General features: G+C 35.6%; 1 protein-coding gene across 1 annotated transcript in view; it reads left to right on the top strand.

The window, feature by feature from the left end:
* The first annotated feature begins 5,578 nt into the window (after nucleotides 1–5,578).
* Nucleotides 5,579–22,504, top strand: part of LOC145665079 (uncharacterized) — a 29,278-nt gene continuing 12,352 nt past the window's right edge. Inside the window, exon 1 of the mRNA XM_081732348.1 lies at nucleotides 5,579–6,241. Within this exon, the coding sequence (XP_081588474.1) occupies nucleotides 5,877–6,241 (365 nt within the window). The 5' untranslated portion in view covers nucleotides 5,579–5,876. The remainder of the gene's footprint in view (nucleotides 6,242–22,504) is intronic.

The raw sequence follows: 22,504 nt of genomic DNA, 5'->3' as shown, positions 1-22,504 counted from the left end.
GGCCACACAATGAATAAATATACAATCATATTCAGCCGTTTTCTATCAACCAGAGATGGAGTGGGTCAGTAAGTCGGTGGGTCAAGTGGGTCAAGTTTTCTGAGTGTGTCAGTGGGTCGTGGGTCAACAGCATGTGACCCACTGTGACCCACCACCCACCGTGACCCACTGAGACCCACCGGCTCAGTATGATCTATCGACCCACTCTGCTCACTGCATTGTAGACATTATCTTCTGAAGACTGGTAAATTTGTCTTCGTTTTACTTTCAAGACCTTCATTTCCTTTCCTTTTCCACTTGTTTCTGTCTACTTACCTGAGGTGAGTATATCTAACCAAGTGAAAAAAGAACTTCAGGCACTTTTGGATATTGATATTTTTAATTGTAATCATAGTAATAGGACTTATACTACTACTTGGCTTTCGAGACCTGTGAGCTTTTAGAGGAGCTAACTACTGAAAAAAAAGATACATTTTGAATCACTGTAATATATAAATTATTATATAACAAATTGAATGTAACTGTGTGTCTGATCAACACGTTCAAATTGCAAAGTCAAATGAAATTACTTTTGGTATATATTTACGCCTTAATCCAAACTGGGATGTTGTATTGCTTTCATTATAATACATAATATCCTAAGGAGGTAGTGAGGATCCAAATTTTTGCGAAAAAAAAAACAGTATCTCGAACGCCGTTAAAGTTACGGAGCTGAAATTCAGTGTATTAAATGTTTATTAAAAACAAACAAAATGTGTCCTACCCTTTTTTAAAAATTCTCTTTTATGGGGGGAGGGGCACTTTCTATATATGGAAAATTGACACTGAGTTAGTTTGTAAAAATGTTATTGAAGAAAAAAATCAGAAACAAAAAATACAGTGCTTGGCTTCATATATCCATTGCTTTCTACTATAATAATTGCTGAAGCTTATGTTTATTATATGGAGCGCTTACAGCACAGGGCAATCAACCCATAAAGTTGTGAGAAAAATAGGCATAAAATTTGTACTGTAAGCTTAATTACACGGAAATTTTAAGTTTAAATTGTACGCATAATTATATGGATAATTTTACACCCCCCCCTTGAAGTTGGTCTACTTACCTTGGTTTAGAACTTTCAATTTTCATCCTTTTTTCCTCTGAAAACTATCGATAATTCAACAAGGAAATAATTATACCATGATAATTGAAATTCCTAGTAATTTGGCACATGGCAAACATCAGTGTGGTAATTGAAAGGGAAGAGGAGGGAAATTCCCATTCACCTCTGAACACTTTCCAGGAACCTCGTTCCCTTTCGCTTTCTAGACGGAGGAGTGAACTTGGTAATGGCATCAAACCTTCATATGTAATTAGAAAAATTAAATTTATAAAGAAATAAGAAATCACCAGTTTATCAGGCTTTAATTGATAATTTATTCACAAGATTCCCTATCGAAGGCGTGGTAGATGAAGTTTCTGTTCTCCATAAGTCGACATTGCCAACTGACATGGTCGATATGGGAAAGATGTTGTATGGTGATAGAGAGATGACACTTCTTGCTGAGTATTTCAAACCTAACCAAGAAAAATCATTATCAGGCTTAAGTCTAACAAGCAGATCGTCGATGAGGAGTTGCAGAAATCGGGTAGAAGTATTATCAATTTCCACGACAGAGTGCGAACGGGGATTTCCCCTTATGCATTTACAGATGACTGATATTAGAAATAGACTAAGTGCTCAAACATTGTCTAACTTCTTGTTCATCAATGTTAATGGCCACCGCTAGACAAGCTCAAAGTAGACGAGCTAGTTATTTGTTGGCTGAAGGATGAACATCATTCCGCTGCGGATGATTTACCACGAAAAAGTTACCAACAGGAAATAAACCCGATTTGAGATTTGTTTTAAGATGGAAAATTACGAGTTATGGAAAATGTATACTTGTATTACTAATGGTTTATTTGTGTTATTCAACTTTAACCTAATTTTTAGTAAGTATCTTCTTTGCTTTAAGTAAACTACTTTGAATAAATATCATAATAATTGTAATTATGCATATTTGCAACTTAAATTTAACGTGGTGTTTTAGTGATTACACAAATTACAATTATGAGCATACTTTATGGAGATGCTCTCACATAGTACCCGAGCACCTTTATACACTATCAAGTCTTTTGTGAGAAAAATACTGTGAACTGAGAAACCATAACCTTTTCCATATTGTACAGGAATATTTTCCTGCGAATAGAAGTTTCTTTTGGAATTCGTTCAGAAATTAACACTTGCAAGAATACTCTCTTAGTACAAGTATATTTTAGGCACACACTAATTTCCCCCCACCTCGAACTGTTTCAATTTCCTCATTGACAAACACTTTACCATTTTATATCGTAAAGGTCAGATCCACCGTTATTGTAACAGAGTGGTGCTTGAACGATTGACTAGAAATTCAAACTCCGATTAATGACAATTTCAGTCTTGTTTTATTTAAAGTGTAAACTCTAGTCAGTACAGAAGAGGCCGTAGATCGTGTTCAGAGTTGATGACGATGGATTTGGTGAGTCAGAGTAGGTCACAGTGGATCAGCGTGGTTCAAGGTGGGTGGTGGGTCACGGTGGGTGGTGTGTCACTGTGAGAGGTGGGTCAGTGGGTCATGGGTCAAGTTTTCATTGACCTACGCCAACTCTGCTATCAACTGCTTGATAAAGGTCCCTTCCTCCCAGACCTCTGTCCGCTGCATCCGCTCCGCTGCGAAATTCGTAAGCTAAGTCAAATTTGTCTAAAGGCATTAAAACAAATTCAAGTTCAAATTCTGGGAACTTCGCTGCACCACATTGATCTTCACTTGTCATATCAGTGTTGCCATAGTGTTGGTTGAATCTTCAGTGCTCTATTAAACACCGTTTCGAAAACGGCGCTTTCTATCGAATAAGAAGGCTGTTACTAATATTGAATTAAAGGCAAGACGAAATTTACGACAGAAATTCTTGCTCCTCTTTGTTAATTCTTCCTCAACTGAATTATATTGGGGGGGCGAGGACCCCACCTTTAAATATTGGGGGGCCAAAAGTGCCCTGCCCCCTCCAAACTCGGCGCCTATGGGAGTCGTAATTAAAAGACCTAAATTTTAATGGTGACGTTCAGTTTCTCACGGTGCAATTTCACACAGTCCTGTTTATCGGATTAATCATTCTGCAGGTGTCGTGCACTTTCACACGGTCCACCTGTCAATCATTTGATTCATCTTGAAAACGCTTTCATTATAGGAGGAGGGAGGACACAGAACGACTGTCAACTAACCAAGAACAGAAAAAGAGCAAACACAAGTTAAATATGAACAATTGCAATTAATACTGCAGGAGGAAATGTTTCACTTTCACAAAAAGAATAATCAAAATAACCGGAAATTAAAATAACTTACGAACAAGACAGAAGAAAAGATAAGTAAACCTAAGTTATAGTAAGGAAGGAGAGAAAATAATAACATAAACAATATGAAATTGAAATAAATAGGAAAAATAATAACAAAAATTATCGCAAATTGAAATAGATGAAAACAAACAAGAATAGCAAATGAAAATAAATAATAAGAACAGAAAAGGAACATAAAAATTGTAATCATTAGAAATAGGAGATAGAACAATCACAAATTAAAATAAATAAATAATAAAATAAGCAGCACATCAGAGAATTCAATCAGGAAGTTTAAAAAGCGAAAAAAATGTGCCCGCCCCAAAGCATAGAAAAACGTTGTTATATGTGAAACACTAAACATTAGCTGTATACTCCAAGGCAGTTTGAAGACGAACCTTGTCGTCTTGATATTTTCCGAGCGAACAATACATTGCTGAGGTAGAACATTCATACTTCTGTACATCGTCAATCCATTTTGTACAAATCATAGTTCATTATTCCAGCCTTTGAAGATGGGTAGGAGCAAGTTCGAGCGAGTTCTTTTGAAACTCGACTCGACTCGAAACAGACATCTTTAAGCTTGAGTCGAGAATTCGTCTCGAACAATTTCCTCCAACAAATTAAGGTTAAGTTTCGAGTCGAGTTGAGCTAAATCGAGCCAAATCCTGTGTGTAATTTCAAGTACTTTCTTCAAGTATCCTACATAGACAATATAATTATTATCAATGAAATTACTACTGCTAGAACTTTTTTATTATTATTATTATTATTATTATTATTATTATTATTATTATTATTATTATTATTATTATTATTAACAACAACAACAACACAGCATATAAAGAGAAAAGACAGGCGGTTTATATCTGAATACCAAAATCCAAGACGAGTCTAGCAGGCAATGACACCGTTTACGAGCTTTTCGGTTTGAGTTCCGGAGAAGCAAGTATTCGAGCTCGAGCCAAAAATCATTAAAAGTTATAGGGCATCGGGCAAACATGTTCAAAAATGCTCGGCCTGGATTTAGGGCTGTCAACGGCTCGAGCGGCTCAGGTCACAGCTCATTCCCTATCGAGCTAAACCGAGAAGTTGGCCGAGCTTACAACTCATCCAACCGAGCCGGCTCGAGCCATGGGCTCAGTTGAGCCTAGTCAAAGCGAGCCGATGCACTCATTTCAATCCAGCCTGCTCAAGCCATCGGCTCAATTGAGGTTGTATTAATTCAATTGTTCATATTTATTTTAAATTGTGTTCGCTCAGTTTCTGTTCTTATTTAGTTGACATTTTTCTGTCCTCCCTGCCCCTATAGTGAAAGCGGTTTCAGTATGAATCACATGATTGACAGATGGACCGTGTGAGAATGCATCACACCTGCAGAATGATTAATCCGATAAAGAAGACGGTGCGAAATTACTCGATAATGAGCACTGTGTGAAACTGTACAGTGCGAAATCGCACGGAACCATTTTAATGGTTTTGGGTGACCACTTCCAACCTCTGCCAAATGTAAATTTAGTACTATCCTAGATATTAATAATGACGAAATTCTGTGTTAAAACCTCTTGCATAATGTGTGGAACATTGCATCTTTCTTCACCATTTGGTGTACCACCGATGTATAGTTCAAGCAGTTTATAAGATAAAAAAAAAAAATCCCTACCTATTACATTAAAAACTATAATTTCCGGCAGCAAAATATCTAAAGGTCTAACCTCTTTGAAATACAGACCAAATATTAATAGCCCAAAACACTAAAACTTGATGACAAAATCACCCCAAACGAAATACTAACCAGCCCAATAAAATTTTCGTCAGGTCCAGTCACTTGGAAGGGCTTGAACGTAGCCCCCCCAAACTTCGTGAAGGTCCAACTATTTCAACTACAGCCCAAATCTTGAAATTTACTACACTACTAGACGACACAAAGTATTGCCAATTCTAGTAAACGTATTTGTCAGAAATGTCATATTAGCGAAGTTGGCCCCGACAAAAGAAGCAGGAAAATCACTTTTCTAAAAGTTAGCCCATATTTCGGAAACTATAATAGCCCAAACGTTAAAAGTTGCTGACACAATCAGCCCAAACGAAGTACTACCCAGCCCAATAAAAATCTCGGCTGGCCCAAACACTTGGAGGGCTAACGTGAAGTTGGCCCCTCAAACTTTGAGAGGCTGTAACTTTGTTTCCAGAGTAGCCCAAACGCTAAAAGTAGCTAGCCCAAAAAACCCAAATGAAGTACTTTCTGGCCCAATAAATATCTCGTGTAGCCCAAACTTTTGGGGGGCCAACTTCACACAGGCTAAACAATTACTGGTAGTGCGTCTTGGATGAGGAAATAAGTAACTGCAGAAGAAGAAGATTGGAAATATAAAGTTGCTTTTGTGAACGTTCTTGTAAATCATTTCGTTAACACTGGCAACATAAAATATAAGGGAAGTATAAGAACAGTGTTAAATTCTTATTATATTTCAATTCACAATGGCTGGTGAGGCGTCTTTTAAGGTGGAATTGATGTGCAAAGAAGAAATTGTTTATGACTCACTTCAGGAAGATCTACTCGAAGGGAAAGGGTGGACCTACGAACTGATGACTGACAACAAAGAGTTAATATTATCTAAAACGGAAGGAGAGGAAACAATGGACAAGGATACAGCTATGTGTTCTTTGGATGTGAAACTAAACGTTGATAGGGTGAAATCAGAATTAGTAGTAGAAGAAGATCCTGCATTTGAAAGTAATATAGAAACGCTAAGAAAAATAGTGGTTCAGGAGACTTGCGCTTCGTACTCTAATGACTCCAAACAATTAACAACAAAAAGTTTAAATTCAGTTCGTCCAGAAAGGTAATGTACAATTTCGCATATACTAATTGGTTCAGATTGATAATACTGTTACATGCGTTCGGAAACTGTTGGTTAAAAGCAATACTTCACGAGAAATATTTAGGTATGCGAGATATCTCGAACGTAAGTTAGTAACCTTCAATTTGGAAATGGCATTGCACATATAGACTATCTGTATACCAAATAAAAGTAATAATAAGATCGATACCACTCATACAAATTTTATGTAGTTCATTTCTTGATAAAATAATTATTTCTTTATTATTGATTACACATTTCTCACTAATTGTTGCACATATTTAAAATATGGGTGCTCGACGATATTTTTTATTTATTTAGACTTATGTAAAATTACAAATCGTGAGAATGGTAATTATCCTAAAATTTTCCAAATCTAAACGTGGAATGTATTATATTGGAACAAAAGCTATGGACGTTTGTGTTTTTACTTAGGATCTAGCTCAAATTGGTCTAGCCTCATTTTTCCGGAGGGCTTCAAGAGACATAAGCAAAATACAAGATAGAGAATATTTTAACCAACAATGGATGTTCATTAATTGTAGAGGTCCATACATCGATCCATTTCATAGCTGCACTCATTTCTTTCAAGGAAGTCGCCTTTTTACATCCCCAGGAATCATTTCTAGGGCATGGACCTCCATTTCTCAATATAGGATCACTTTAGCGGCTTAGTGAACGTACATGGTATATGAATTATTGTAAAAACAACGCTAACCAGCATGTGCTAGATGGCGGGTAAAAATAAGATTCCTATGTAGATTAGGGCATTACGCAGAATGTGGGTAAACGAGGATAGCGCAAAATTCTGTGTTTAGGATAACTTATAAGAATTACGTGTTGAATGCGTTCTTGTACGTTCTAATTGTTTTATAGGTAACATCCTGAAATGCTTTCTTTGCTTGTATATTTGTGTTCCAAAGTAACACAATATATTAGGGACGTAACTTCTTAATTATATGGATTCCTTCATTCCCGAACATTTTTCTAGTTCCGTGTTATGATTTGCCACATTGAATTTTGATACTTCATTTCGCTTACAGTTGTTACTAGTGATAGGCAGTGGGAATATTCCCGGTGGGAAGGAATTTAGAAAATGGGAATATTCCCGGGTTTTTTCCCTGGCCTATAAATTCCCGGGAAGAAATTTATTTCCATTTCTTTACTTTATCTTCCAGAATTATAAGAGCCATATGACTAATTAGTTTATTTTAATATATTATGATTCACTTCTAGGTTTTAAAGAATTTGGAGGTTAAAAAATTTAAAATTATTTGACGGTACTTTATTTAACTAATAATATGATTTGTTAAGTTTAATTTCCATTTGCACTAAAAACTAAGGTAATTGTTCAGTATTGGGGAGCCAAACCTAGCAAAAAATAGGATGATTTACGGAAGAAATGAGTTGATAGAGATGTTCAAGTAGTCAAAAAAGTATCGAACACATTTTTTTCGGGCAGCAGGGGATTTATACAAAAAGGAAAGGTAAGTGGAAGTGATTTATGTGAGAAAAGAACGTGAATTGTTGGTAACGAAGATAGAAAACAACGTGCCATGCGGGGCTTTAACCCGCCCTCATTCGCTAACGCTCGTTCTGCAATGATGTCTGAATTTAATGTTGGTAACGTAATTTAACGTATGAAACCATAAAACAACCGCATCGGAATAGAATATCGCAAAAAAGTACGTTCAAAAGCTGGTCCCCAATGCTAAAGAACAGCCAAAATTAGCAAAGTACTAATTTACAAATGATCCATTTTGTAAAGTAATTTAGAATTATGTAGAAATAGAGATGAAGTACTATTAATAAACCCTGAACCACCATTAGTAATAGACGTCTTTCTGTCTCCTCTCTCTGACTCGAATTTCTGAAGAAGTAGGCTACTCGGACTACTTTTACATGTGAATTAACGTATGGAATTTGGAGAAATAGGTAGAATGAAAGGTCGTGTATGGCAATGTTACGTGCTAAAATATAAAGATAAGTAAGTATCTTGCAAATTTTGTGAACATAAATATGTATGCGTAAATGTTGATAAATTGCTGAGACATGTATCTTCTAGCATTTACCCAACCTAATTGGTTTATAATATTTATAAATTTAATGTGTTTATAATATCAGTAATAGAGTCAAGTTGAGCAAATGTTGAGCAAATCCGCTTACATATAAACTGTCACTATATAATTTACTATATAATTTTTCACACATATTTAATTGATAGAACATATTGTAAATAAATATACATGTATGCGTACTCTCTAAATATAATAAAGTAACATAGTACCGTTCAGAATATACATTTTAAACAATCCTCTGTGGACAACAGTGATCATATGCTGTGACATAAAAATTAATTCAACTTTTAAATCATAATATAGTAATAGAATGCTATTTTCTTTCTGATTGTACATAAATTCCCGGATAAATTCCCATTTTGGGAATCTTCCCGGGAATTTACCCATCACTAGTTGTTACTATCTACCGTAACAAGGGGTTACTTTGCACATCGGGTATTACTTCCCACAAAATATGAACAGAGTTTAATTACCGGGAGGGTTTGTTGTTGTACTGGTATGGAAAGCAGTCACTGTAAAGACTGCTAAATTTTAGAGGAATTTCCGTCAATGTTAAGTCAGTTTCGTAGAATACTAGTATGCATAATGGGACTTCGATGTAATTGTTGAAATTGAAATGTGAAATGTTTCATTGGTGGGGTTAATTTTGCACAACATACAAACAAGTATGTTAAACATACGTTTCTGTGCAATGTTTTCCCTTCAGTATTTAAACATTTTACTTTCTACACAAAACTGCATGCATTTTATTAATATTGATATTAGAATGATGGTACCGGTATCAGTACTTAGTCTGAATTATCGATATTTGTAAAGAAAATTATTTATTTTCTGGTACCGCCTCAGGAACCACATTCTAATAGTTTAGCATATGTCCCACAAAAGTGCAAACTCAGGAACAGAAAAATTGATCCTCGTGAACTGATTTGATTTGGTTATTCCTTTTGTCCAAGTTTATCATTTGAACCGTAATCAGTGGAAAATTTCCGGGGTTTGTAACTTTTAGGCTACATGATAGCATGACCCAAAATTGCATGATTTTTTTTTTTTTTTTTTAAAGGCAAGTACTTAATTAGACTCAAACAGTGACTTTAATCGGTTCTTATCGGTTCACTCACTTGCTGGAACTTTCTGCCTGAGCCACTTGTTGGAACTGTTCGTGCGTTTTGTGTGACCTCCTTTTTGAAAAATTGGTGGTAGTTCATTTTTTCTCACTAGGTGTCTCTGTACAGTCATATAGTAGTGTTACTGTGACGTCTCAAGTTCTGTCTGGTTGTATGTGTGGAATGCAGTGAGCGGGTAATTGGATTTTCGTTTCATGGCGGCGATCGAGGTAGCAAGTGCGATTGAGAAAGCGTAACATGAATTTAATTTGAACTTGTCGATTTTAAATAAGTTTGTGTTAGATTCGGATATTTACTCATATCGATTTGCAGCATTGTGTGGTTTATTTGAGTTAGAGAAAACCTGTCATGGTTATGGCCGAAGGCTGAAAATATTTCCGACGTATGGTAAAAGTGTGCGTTTATTTGTTAGTCTTGTTTGTAATAATAACAAGTGTGCTCGCTTTAATAAATCGACGTCTGTGCGGAAAGGAACATTTTTCAGTAATGTGAACTTGAGTATTGCGTATGTGTTCTTGCTATCTTATTTTTTCGTGAATCATCAATTATGAGTTCATTATTCATGAATGTTCTGGTATGGCGAAACGGTGAGCGCTTTCCATTTTTAGTTGATATTATTTTTATTCTTGATTTGTTTTGAATTTGAGTACTTGGCAAAGTATTTGTTTTGTTCTTGGTGGTTCCATTATATTGGTGAGATGTAATTTATTTTTCCTCGTCATGCTGCACTGATTTATAATTAGTGATGAGTATTTTTTTTTTTAATTTTTCCTTCTTACGTTAGCTTTATAGTACTGGTTTGACTAAATATTGTTTTAGGGATGTTTTTATGGTACTTGAGTGGGGGGTTGGGGAAGCGGTAGCCCCCATTTAGATATCAATATTGATAGTCACCGCTTCACCTGGATTGATTAGGTATAGTTTAGTAACATTTTGGCCCTTGTACTTATAGGATAATTCTTAACATTGTACATTACTTTGACTCGGACAGTAACTGTTACCAATTCATCTAATCCAGTTCCGGGAGCAGTTTAGGAATGATTCGTAAACTGCTCCGGTAACCGGATCAGATGAATCGGTTGCAGTCACTGTTTGACTGAAAGTAAAGATTTGCCTAAAAATATATTGTTAGTGATTTATGTATAAGCATGTATAAGCTGCAAGCCCACTCCCCCTCAAAAAAAAAAAAATCTTTTTGAATCAAGACCCTGTCAAACTACTTTTCTGGATATGCCACTGTTCATAATTTATTTTCTAACAAATTCATTCCAGCGTGTACGTAAATAGGAAATTTCCCTAAATTTAAAACACAGGAAGCTCCAGTGATAATAATTGCCTATCTAAGCGTTATCTTGGACCGGTGCAAAGTAACCGCGAGTAGAGGCTGAAACGCCTTCTCCCAGTTTTACGTTTTCTATGACTTTAAAATGTTACACATTTCAATTTCAACTACTGTCTCAAAGTCCCACTATACATGGTAGTATTCTACGAAACTAACTTTGATGCAAATTCTTATCGATGATATCTTTCAAATTTTATCAGCCTTTATAGAGACTGCTTTCAATACCTCTACAAGAACAAACTTTCCCGGTAATTGGAATTGAATTTAACCGCCAACATTATAGCCAAAATACAGTTACATGTTGTATCTTACGGTGGCAGTTGAAACTTCCTCTTTAGTGCTCATGGCTTTTCCGACAGAAGACTGTGAAGCTCTTTTAAAATTTTGTGCAAACTAACGCCCGATGTGCAATGTAACCCCGTCTTATGGTAGTTCAAAGTAGTTTTATGCAAGACATCATAGTTTTTAATAAACAGTAGATTATATATCATTATTTGGTTAATCTTAACTGGGGAAAAGGAAGTGCTAAGAAGATGTTATTAATTTACTCTTTCTCTCTCTCTGTCATCACGTTAGGAGTATAAAGCTCGATTCGTATACTAATTTATAACAGCAAGTTAATATGAACTTATAACTAACATTATGGAGAAGGGTACTATAGATGTGAAAGACCCCAAAATATTAGGAAGAGTAGAGATGAGAAAATGATCAAATAGGGTCGCTATCAGTATCGAATCCATAGTCTCCTGGCGCAGTAGGTGTGGCCCATTGGTATTTATTTTGCTTGGTTTTTATAATAATAATTATTATTGTAATTATGATAAGGAATTGCAAATGTACCGGGAATAGACATGGAAATCGCAAGAATGTATTTTTTATTTATTCTCATCAGTTTCTTATTTCAAATTCTTTGTATATCCATTATTTTCCTAGTGCTATTTCACTACAGTTTGGAAACACGTCCCAAATAAATGAAAAAGTTAGAAATTGTTTGTGATTCATACCTAGGCCCATTCGTGCTGTAAGACCCTCGAAAATTTTGGAGGAGATAAGGATTGGAAATATTTTCCTAACTTGTTTCGGATTTGTACCGTTTACTTGCAACTATTCTACAACCACCTTTACGGAAAAAAATATTTATTTATTTTCGTTTTTAGTAGTTAAGTTTAACAAATTTTGAGTTTGTTATTTGTACAATTTAGAAATTTGTAAGAATATCCCTAGCTGGAAACTAAAGTTTCAATTCGTTCTATTTCAAGCCCTTTTCAATTCAATTTTTTGTTTGCTTTCCTCTCAGTTGTGATCGTGTTTTTCCCTGCCGGTGTTGAAATTCTGTAAACCTAAATATTCATTTGCATTTACACCAGCTTTACCACGGCAGTTCACGATCACTTCCGCACATATATCTTATTGAAACCGAAGCTGGGCACACAGATCAATAAAACATAAGTACCGTAAAATAAAATATGTATAAACGGTGGATTTTGACAAAAGTATCAACGGACGAGAATTACTATACAATATAAATCACAAGACCTATGTAAAAGTATAATATTCCTAGATACGAAATATACAATTCAAATGATACAGAAAATTACAAGCAATCAAGAAACTATTATTGACGTTCTTTGATTATTTTAACCTTTCCTCTTTTAATTCTGTTTGAGTACGTTCAACGAAGTGGTGGCTTTTAAATATATTAACGAATCAATGTTTTAACTACTCACAGTTAATCTTCGACCTGTCAGCTGATATCACTCGGGCTCTGGGGTAGAATTCACTAGATGGCAGGTTCACAGAAGGTTCCTTGGGCGGAGGCTAGGATAAGTTTGGAGCTACGGAGGTTAATTTCTCTGGTAGAAGTAAGTGATAGTCTTAATTGATGCTGGTAGTTCCTGTTACTCGACGATTCGAACTCAAACGTTCATTACGTAAAAACTGATATTACAGTCAAACTTGAGAATGTTAGCACGTATTATATATGTATATATTACTTCATTTGAGATAACTCACAAAATTAAACTTTCACTTTAGCTCAACCCTTCCAAGGGGAGCGCTTCCTTCTATTACTTTTGAAAAATAACGCACCCCACTGGCCTTGGTGGGTGCTCTGCAAAGTGCCAAACAGGCACGCGTACCACACACACACTGAGCGTTCTAGTTAGCAAACCAAAGCTTGTATATGGCCAACCGGGAAAAACCCGATGTTCACTCCTAGCGTCGGGAGCAGAATTATTATCCAATAAGCTTTTAGTTATAAAAATGCGTAGGTGAAAAGTGGTGATTGTCCCAAAAATCAGACTCAAAGGAACATTCACTAAGCACGTTATTATCACGTGAACATTCCTTGTTCCTCGGCCATATATGGCCGTAAAAATTGAAGTGAGGCCTTCCAACACTAATGTACGAAATACCTAACTGATGAAGAAAGCGTCAGAGTTGCTCCCTTTAGGTCGGTAATAGAGCCTATCGCAGAGGTATGTATTTGACATCCTGCTATTCCTGGTAGAGAAGTCATGTAACTCGTGAGTATTTTTTTTTTTTAATGAAGAAGGAAGTTTTAATGTCCGTACTGACAAACAATGAAAGAAATTTTGATTGTAGCATTAAACTTTTTTCAAACTTAGTGATCAGAACGGCTCCTACTGTGCGGATGATGTAATTTGAGATCGTTTCATTTCTTTTAGGTGAGTGAAATGAATTGAGATCTTATTTGATATTATAAAGGAATGTAAGAATATCTCAGGTACAAACAAAGAAAAATTTCCCAACCATTCTATTTGAAACATCTTTCGAACTTCAACAGCTGTTGCCAGTTATTTCCCTTCTAACTGCAGTGAATGTAATTTGATATCACGTCTTTCTTATTAGGTGAGTGAAACAAATTTTGTCACTCTGCTTTTAGATTTTAGACGGAAGTGAGAATGGCCATAGATACAAGTCCCGCAGGATTTTCTACTTTTTATTTAAGAAAAGCTTTGGAATAGAAGATTAAGAATAGATTTATCAATAGAAAATAAGTATGCAAAGTAACTTTTCTTTTTTTACAAAATAGAATCTTAATATCTTTTAAAAAATATGCCCGACGTCAGTTTCTTCTTTTTGGGTTTTCTTTAAAGGGGGTTTTCATTATGACTACAAATCTATTTCTAGGTAACGTTTATTTCAATTTTTGTTATGGGGCAGCAGCATTTTATCAGATAATGTTCTCGTTACACCTTTGAAAAGGGTATTTTATAAACGATTTTCGTTCTTCTATATAGAACTCCTGTATGCTGACATCATCATTATTATTTAAATTCATTTCAAAGCGATGTTAAGTCAAATTTCATTGTGGGTTAATAAGATGTACTCATAAAATGCCAGCGAAGGGTTATTTATAAATTAGTCCTGTACAGTCCAGATTAGGAATATTATCGTAAATACGATATTATTAAGTATGTACATCCCGCCTTTCGAACAAATTTTTTTAGTAGCATAGAAAACTACACGGTGTAAGCTGCATTTCATTCTTGAATGCAGGTTTCCATTAGGAAAGCATAATGATGGCTATGAATCCAAGGTTTTATGAGAGAAACATATAAAGTGGTGGGGTATTATTACAGTTTCAAAGTCCGAAATTGGGTCCTAAATAAATTTCCTGCTTAAAATTTCCAATGCTGTCTTTCCTCTGCTTTCCACATTCATCTTTCATCTCGAAAAGCTGTAAGGAAATCATAAAATATGACATCTATGTGAACGTACCTGATCGTAGAGCGATATTGATGGTTCCTTGGACGCGCGTCAGTGGCGGTGGGCACACACTTCGAAAAATAACCTTCGAAATTCGAAAGAATAATCAAATAAATAAACAATTATCCTTTTTTCATTCTCTAAAAATTTTAAAGGTCAAATTCGGTATTTCTGATTTCTCATCTCTTCCATGGTTTAGTCCGAGTTCGGGTGAAGTTCACGCTTTTTCTGCGCTAAGATTTTAATGTTGCATCTGTGCCGGTTACGCTTGTAAGCTGTAATTTAGCACGTTTCCCTGTACTTTTCCAGTTAGTTTCTTCAATTTGCGGAACTTTTCTCCTTTTTACAGCGCATTTACTAAATTTCCACGTAATGACACGCCTTCGTTTACGACGATTGGATTTACGCCGCATTGCGATACCTGTCATAAATTTCTTTTATGTTTGCGCTTACTATTACTATATTTGCCATGTAGTTTACTATACAATGTTCGTACGTGTTTTCGCTTAAGCTTTTTAGTACTCTTGGGAGTCGATGTATACTTTTTCCGCATGTTTGACTCGAAATAAGCTTGCCTACAGCTTGACTTTAATTTGCATGTAGTTCGTCTTTGACCGAGTTTAGTTCGTTCCGAGTTATGCTTACCAAAGCACTTTTCTTTTATTCTCAACTTATTTCCTACTGCACGCCTAATGCGTGGTTGTGCGCGCTGAGAATACGCTGTACGTGGAGGTCGGCGAACATTGTTATCATCACGAGCAATCAACTGTTCTACATTTTGAGTAGACCTACACTTAAATTTTCGCTCTTTACAATTTCGCAATAGTGAAGTACTAGCTTGAAAATTCACACATTTCGGCAACTGAAAAGTAATAAAAGTTGCATCTGATGTACTGATATTATGATCACGTCTGTTCATTTTAATTCTGCTGAATATGCTCCTCGAAATCGAGTTTACGTTAACTAATGTATTACGAAAACTCAGCTGGGTATCATTGGCTATCTTATTTTTCTTCTTAACCTTGGTGTTACATTTCGGCTCTATAACGGAAATATACTTTTGACTGCGTGTGCTTTATTGGAAGTGTTACTTTTACGCTTGTTTACGGTAAACATTTCCGACCGATTGATTATGTACGAGACGTTCACTACGTAAAACACAATTGGCTTGGCGGGCCTACACTCTAAACTGTGAATTTAAAGTCGTTTCCTTCTACAATACTCAAACCTGATAAAGTCGGAATGGATTTGCAACACTAAAATGCAACTCACGTTAGACATACACGGTTACAAAGACAAATTTGAATTTGTTGTCACGCAAAACCATTTGCCTGCGACACAAAACCGACAACATTGTAACTTCGTTATCACACAAAACCAACAATTGAACTCTCAAGCCTTCCCTGGCTTCTTCGAGGGGGCGGATACGCGCAATCTCAACGCTAGCGCTTATCATGTGTGAAATATTGGCATCCCTTGCCGGCAAAACAATTACATTAGAAGCATAATTGTCTACAGGTACACATAGCGATTCTTCCTTTCTCGCTATCTCTACACTGCACATTTCCTTTTCCTGACTGTAATCGACTTTCTGGTTTATTTGGCACATATCTTTCACAACGTGGGCCGGCTCGAATTCAAGAGTACGTTTTTTTTCCTCCTTGCACTTTCTTGCACTGTTGTATTTTGTTGGCTTGCCTACACTTAACCTGTGCCCTTCGCGTGTATTCATAGAACCCAGTGAGACCTTTTTTTCACTCCACTACACTATTATTACACTCGGCAGTGACTGAACATGATTGGCCGCGTTAACTAATTCAGAGCGTACCTCAGTTAAGAAGTTATTGGCTACTTTGATATTATTACGTAAACTGTCTAATTTTTACATTCAATTCGCTTTTTCCTACGTTCCCAAATCGCTTCTGTTACAAACTGTTGAAATTTACTTACTGTTTCAGCTATTTTTTCTCCTACACGTCCAATATTCATTTCCATTTTCTGAGCAATGGTTTCGAATTGTTTCCCTAATTCCTCTGTCAACATTGCTTGAAATTGTTCTAAAACACTAGCCTCCATATTGTTATGAATTACGAGCAACCAATTCAAAGTACAAAAATATAAATGTCTGAGTTTAATACGAAAATAGGAAACGTGTACTTAAAACATCAAACACTAAGAATTTTGATATTACGACCATTAATAACAAATCCTTCTTTTATTCACAACTCAGTTTTCACTTTGCGAAGTGCTTCAATATAAAATTAACACAGATATAAACTAGTACCATATACAAAACATTTTCTCTTATTCATAAATGCATATGAAGGTCCATAGTGTAAAACATGTATGTGTGTGTGTGTACTAAATCAGCTGTTTGCTATCCACTCACATCTTTGTAGCATTAAAAATCAACAAGAAAAAATTTTATGAGCTACATTAATTTGTCTGTCGCTCTCAAAGTCAAAACCTATTTACTTAACTTACATGAAAAATCTACATTATTTATTTTTTGTTTTTATCTATCCCTATTCTTTAGTTTTAATTAATTGTGTTCACGCATGAGCTGATGAAAATTGACTGTCGACACTAGGCTAATCAGATTCAAAACTCAACACGTTATCTGTATAACTAATGGTAATGTAAAAGCAGTTGTAGGAAGATTATTATAATTTAATCCGGAAAACGGTCGCCATTTGGTTGAAATCGTGTTTTTTGCTAGTTGTTAAAATCTTGTAAATATAATCGTAACCTTCACATTAAGTTCCGTCTTTTTTCCAATAGCTTACATGCCTCTCTCTCTCTCTGTCACTTGTTTATTGCGTTTCTCCCAGCTTTGCTACGGTAAATCACGATTTCTTCCGTATCTGCGTTTTGTCATAAACCGAAGCTGGGGAGAACGGTACACAAAGCATAGATACCGTAAAAACGGAAAAGTGAGCAAGCGGTGCAAATCACAAAACCTGGTTAAACTGTATAGAAAATGTTGACACATAATTTGGAATAATGAATGTAATTCATACAAATTAAAAGAACATCAAAAGATTACAAATGAACAAGTAGCTTTTACTGTATATGTTTACGGCCGTTTTAACTTCTTTTATTTCCCTCTTTATCTTATTTTATTTTCTTTTAATACATACATGATAAATTAAGATTTCACTTACTCACAATTATCTTCGACCGGTCAACTCCTTTAGGGGTGTTGCAGTTATAAGGTTCTCAGGCGTTCCACGTCGGATAATCCCGAGGGTCCGCTGGAGTCGTCTGCTGATAGTAATAAGCGATCGTCTAAGTCGGCACAATTATTACTTCCTTTTCAATGATTTGGAGCCAGAGTTTGTCACACAAAACTGAGATTACAAACGAATGTTAGGGTGATAACACATATGTACTAGTTACTTCACTGCTGATTTCTACACAATATTAGAAAAAGATATTTTACACGGAGGCGTATGCAAATATCGTACAATCACTGATGATAAACTAAAAAAAAAATTGGCTCTCACGTACGCAAACAGCGATTTAGCTTGCGAAGCTCAATCCGTGCAATTGGAGCACTCATAAGAGTATAACGTGTGTTTGCTTTAGAACAATGCACTCCTCTCGCCTTCGTGCGGCCCTTCCGAGTAACGACCAGGCGTTCGTTCAAAAAGCTGAAGGTTCTTTTAGCAAATCAAAGCTTATATATGGTCAGCCCGGAAAATCCCGATTTTCACCCGTACCATCGGAACCAGAATTATCGTCCAATTAGCTTTTAGTTATAACTGTGCGTAAGTGGAGGATGATTGTCCCGAAAGTCAGATATAAAGAAACAGTCACCAGAAATGCAGGAGTCACGTGATCAGGGCTCCTGTTTCTTGACCATATATGGCCGTAAGACCGCAGCTATGCTTACTAACACAAATGTACAAAAAATCAAACTGCTGGAAAAAGATTTAAGATTGCTTCTCTCTATACGAGGCTTGGTTAATAAAGTTTAAAATTAAAATTGTCCTATTTCTTTTAAATTCCAAACAACGTGCCTCAAGTCGGTGTTAGTCGAAACGTTGTCTTTAAGGGGTTATGCTGTGTATAGTACTTAAATTTTGTACGAAACAATTTACATTTTGATTTAATTTCGCATTTTTGCACAGTAAATAAAACGGACAAACCAATACTTCCAAGGTTGATTCGGTGGTCAGATGGTTAACGCCTTCATGTCTGGAATAAATGGTCGTGGGTTCAAGTTAGAGCAGTTTTAACATTTTTCATTCTAAATATGTTTCTATATGTTCACATATAATATTAATATTTCATTTCTTGCGTTTCACGTATGTTATCTTAGGTCATGTGTTCATGGATTAGGGTATTTTAAACCAGGTTTCGTTATATATACTTACAGTTTCCTATCTTTTCTTCAAAATGGATTTCTACATGTTCACATTTGTTAATAATTATTTATATATTTCAATTTTAGTGTTCATAGGTTAGCGGTGATTAGGTAAGGATATGTTTGCAGAAAATATAGAACGATGCCAAAGCACATTTTTTACACAGCTATGCGTTATTTTTCCTTTATTCAGAAAGTTACTGCGAGTGTGTGCTATGCAGCTAAACCTTCCACTCACTTTTAGAGCCGGTGGCATCAGTTTTCCGGACGTACACGCATTGTCAAATAGTTCTTTTTCTTTAAAAGACCCATGGATTATTATTCTGATAAAAAAATATGAAGTATCTGTGTTAAAATTGTATTGATTTTGTTTGAACAGGCACACATTTTTACACTATCATTTAGAACATTCATTCCAAAATTTTTTTCGAGTCTGGCGTAATATAACGACTATTTTTTTTTACTATTTACATAAGTCTCAGTTGTGTGCTATTGTTCATAATGTACATGAATACAAACAAAGGTTTCTAGACTGAAACTATGCTGTGTGACGGCAGTCTTCTAGAACGAATTTGCTCGTCCATGCGTCTGTCAACAAATATCAGAGCAAGATGGTTAAAAATTATAGAGAAACGTTTCTTGCAATTGGTTCAGCCTCCAAAGAATAGGTTACTTCTTATTTAAGTCTCTATTCAAACCTGAATTGGTTCAAGTTAACCATTTCGAATTTCAACGTTGATCGCTGTACAGTGAATATTGTAATATAGCGAGAAAAATTGGTTTGCAAACGATTCAGCGTCTTAACACAATTTCACTAGTATCCAATGTACCTTTTCGAAAACGAACATGGTGCAAATTTACTATTGCATCCAATCTCAAAAATAATTTTTGTGTAGAATAAACGGTAAATGCTTTCATGATGCCTTTTCTTGTAAATATTTCAGCGTCCCTCGAGTAGATTCAATTTCCTCGATTAACCGTATACTCAGACTGAATTTTCTTCAGACTTAGCTAATGAAACCGTAGAACGGAACGGTAAACGAAAACGTGAAGTGATTCTTCCAAATGATCCTGTGTCTATACGCAACACATAATGACTGGGTAGACCTTCTACCAAAATGGGCTCTTTTCCAGATTCTATATTGCCTCTTTTAGTACCGATCTCACCGTTTATTGCTGTAGAACGAGGACGGTAACAGGAAAGTGGAAGCGGTTTGCTACCAAGAATTCAGCGTCTCAAAACAACATATCGCTACTATCCTGGATATTACTAGTACTACTGGTTTCAAAATTGATCTCCGTAGAAAGAACACTGTAAAAGCTATCAGGAAGCGACTTTTTGCATGGGATGATGCATCACAAGCATAGGTTCCATCTTCTGTGTTGAAATCTTAATCAAACCAAACCAGGTTATACTAGCCACTTCCAATTTTAAATTTTATCGCCAGAGTACGGAAACATAGCAAGGAGACGTCTTTCAAAAAACAATTGAGCTTCGAACAAAAAATGACTACAACACTACCTAAAGAAAAAATGGCTCAAATTCAATATTAATTTAGGTTTCAATAATTATTTCTATATGACAATCGCGGTAAGAGGTATGGAGGTGCGTTTTTACAATCACCTGAGCGTTCTAAGATAAGGTTCCACATTTTCCACTAAGCCTTATTCAAGGCGGAGCGATTTAAATTAACCATTTGTGGTGTTGATATTTGTCATTGTAGGATGGAAACCGTAACAGACATTATCAAACTGTTTGTGCAACTGATTGAGGGTCTGTAGTGGTCATATCATAACCAACAGTACGTTATGAAATCGGAAGTTATTGAAATTTTCTAAACTGGTAATTTCAATACTGATTTCTGTAGAGTAAGGACGATTAGAGATATCGAGATGCGGTTCCGTACAATCGATTCAGCTTCTCAAGAATACGTCCATCTCTTCCGTCTACCCTATATTCAAACCGTGAGCGTTTCAAATTAGCCATTTCTGATTTCAGCATTTATCCCTACAGACCTGAGAAGGTAACAGACAGCGAAGTGCGGCTTTCTGGAAACATTTCAGTTTTTAAATTGGACATATCGTGATTTCGACAGAGCTCTCCCAATAACAAACGATTTTCAAATTTACTGTTACATCCGATTCGATATAATTTTCAACTTTTGTTGCCATAGAACAAGCAGATAACCAGAATCAGTTTTCTGCAAGCGGCTGAGCGTCTTTATACAATATATAATGACTATTCACGACACAGTCAAATACGGAAGTACTTCAAATTTACTATTACTTCCAATTTCAATACTTATTTTCGTAGAGGTAGAATGCTAAAATCTATCACGTTGCAGTTTCCTGTAATCGATTCTGCATTCAAATAGTATGTTTATTTTTTCCGTTGAAATTCAATTCAAACTGCGCGTGGTTAAAATTATCCGTCTCCGGTTTCAACATTTATCGCTACAAAACGAAAATGGTAATAGGTATGCAGCAGCTGTTGTTTGTTAAGTGATTAGTAATCCTGCTATTTAATTTTCATAGAGAAAAAGTGTATAAGATGTCGAGCAGCTCTTCTGCGATCTTATCAGCGTCCCAAGGATACCTTCCACCTTCTTCCTTAACTTTCTATTCAAATTAGAAATGCTTCAAATTAACAATTTTTTCAACATTTATCTCTATAGAAGTGAAAGAGTAACGGATAAGTGAAACCTGTTTATGTTGGCCACCATCGGTTCCATCGAAAAGTGGCCAACTTAGACACGTGGCCAACTTACAGAAAATAAGTGTGATTTCTGTATTTTTAGAATAGGATTTCCAGTATTACTTGATGGTAAAATTTTAATAAGCTGTGGCACGACAGCTACTTGTATAAATAATGTATATAGAGCAATCAAAAAATATACAGTACTAGAAAATATTACCATAGTATGTTTAATACATGTGCATACCTTTCTCTTCCTGAAAACTAGTCTGCTACATTGAATTATTCGGATTGAAAACACAATAACACAAACAACCATGAAGTAGAAGCGTATGTACGCAGTTTATTGAAATTGATATTGTAGCACACTGAGTTATTCAGATTGAAAACAAGAAAAGCTAAGTTATAAATTGAGAAATTGACGTGCAATTTATGGCATCGTTTCAGTTGTTACTGAATGGTGGTTCATTCTAGACGTATTTGTTTTATTCTTTTTGGCAGATATGCACATTCTAATATTGTAGTTAACTACCTCTTGTTAATGAGCTAGAAGTGTTTCCTTCGGAACAAAAGATGTTTTAAGAAAATCTCAGGGAATTGATATCTCAAACACTCCGCTATCTTTTGACAAACCGACAGGTGCTAATAGTTGACATTTGAGATGGTTAGTTTTAACCTTGAGAATTTTCAGGTGTTACTAAAGCTCTCCACCGATGAGAGGAGTTGATATAGCTAATGGTTTTACCAAAACAGACAGGGTAAACAAATACGTACAACCATTTCCGGAATTCCTGTACGTGCTTTTTCTTATTCACACCTTCCTTCACCACCCCTTTATGAAAGTAGTGTTCTGGCCATTGACCTCCAAGAACAATTCATGCGAATCTATGCTTCTTTGTGTCCAG

Source organism: Thermobia domestica, chromosome 11 (genome assembly GCF_964235325.1).
Source record: "Thermobia domestica chromosome 11, izTheDome1.hap1.1, whole genome shotgun sequence".
In the NCBI taxonomy this organism is placed as follows: Eukaryota; Metazoa; Arthropoda; class Insecta; order Zygentoma; family Lepismatidae; genus Thermobia; species Thermobia domestica.
Note: the sequence above shows the minus strand (reverse complement) of the source record. Positions and strands in the feature narration are given on the sequence as shown.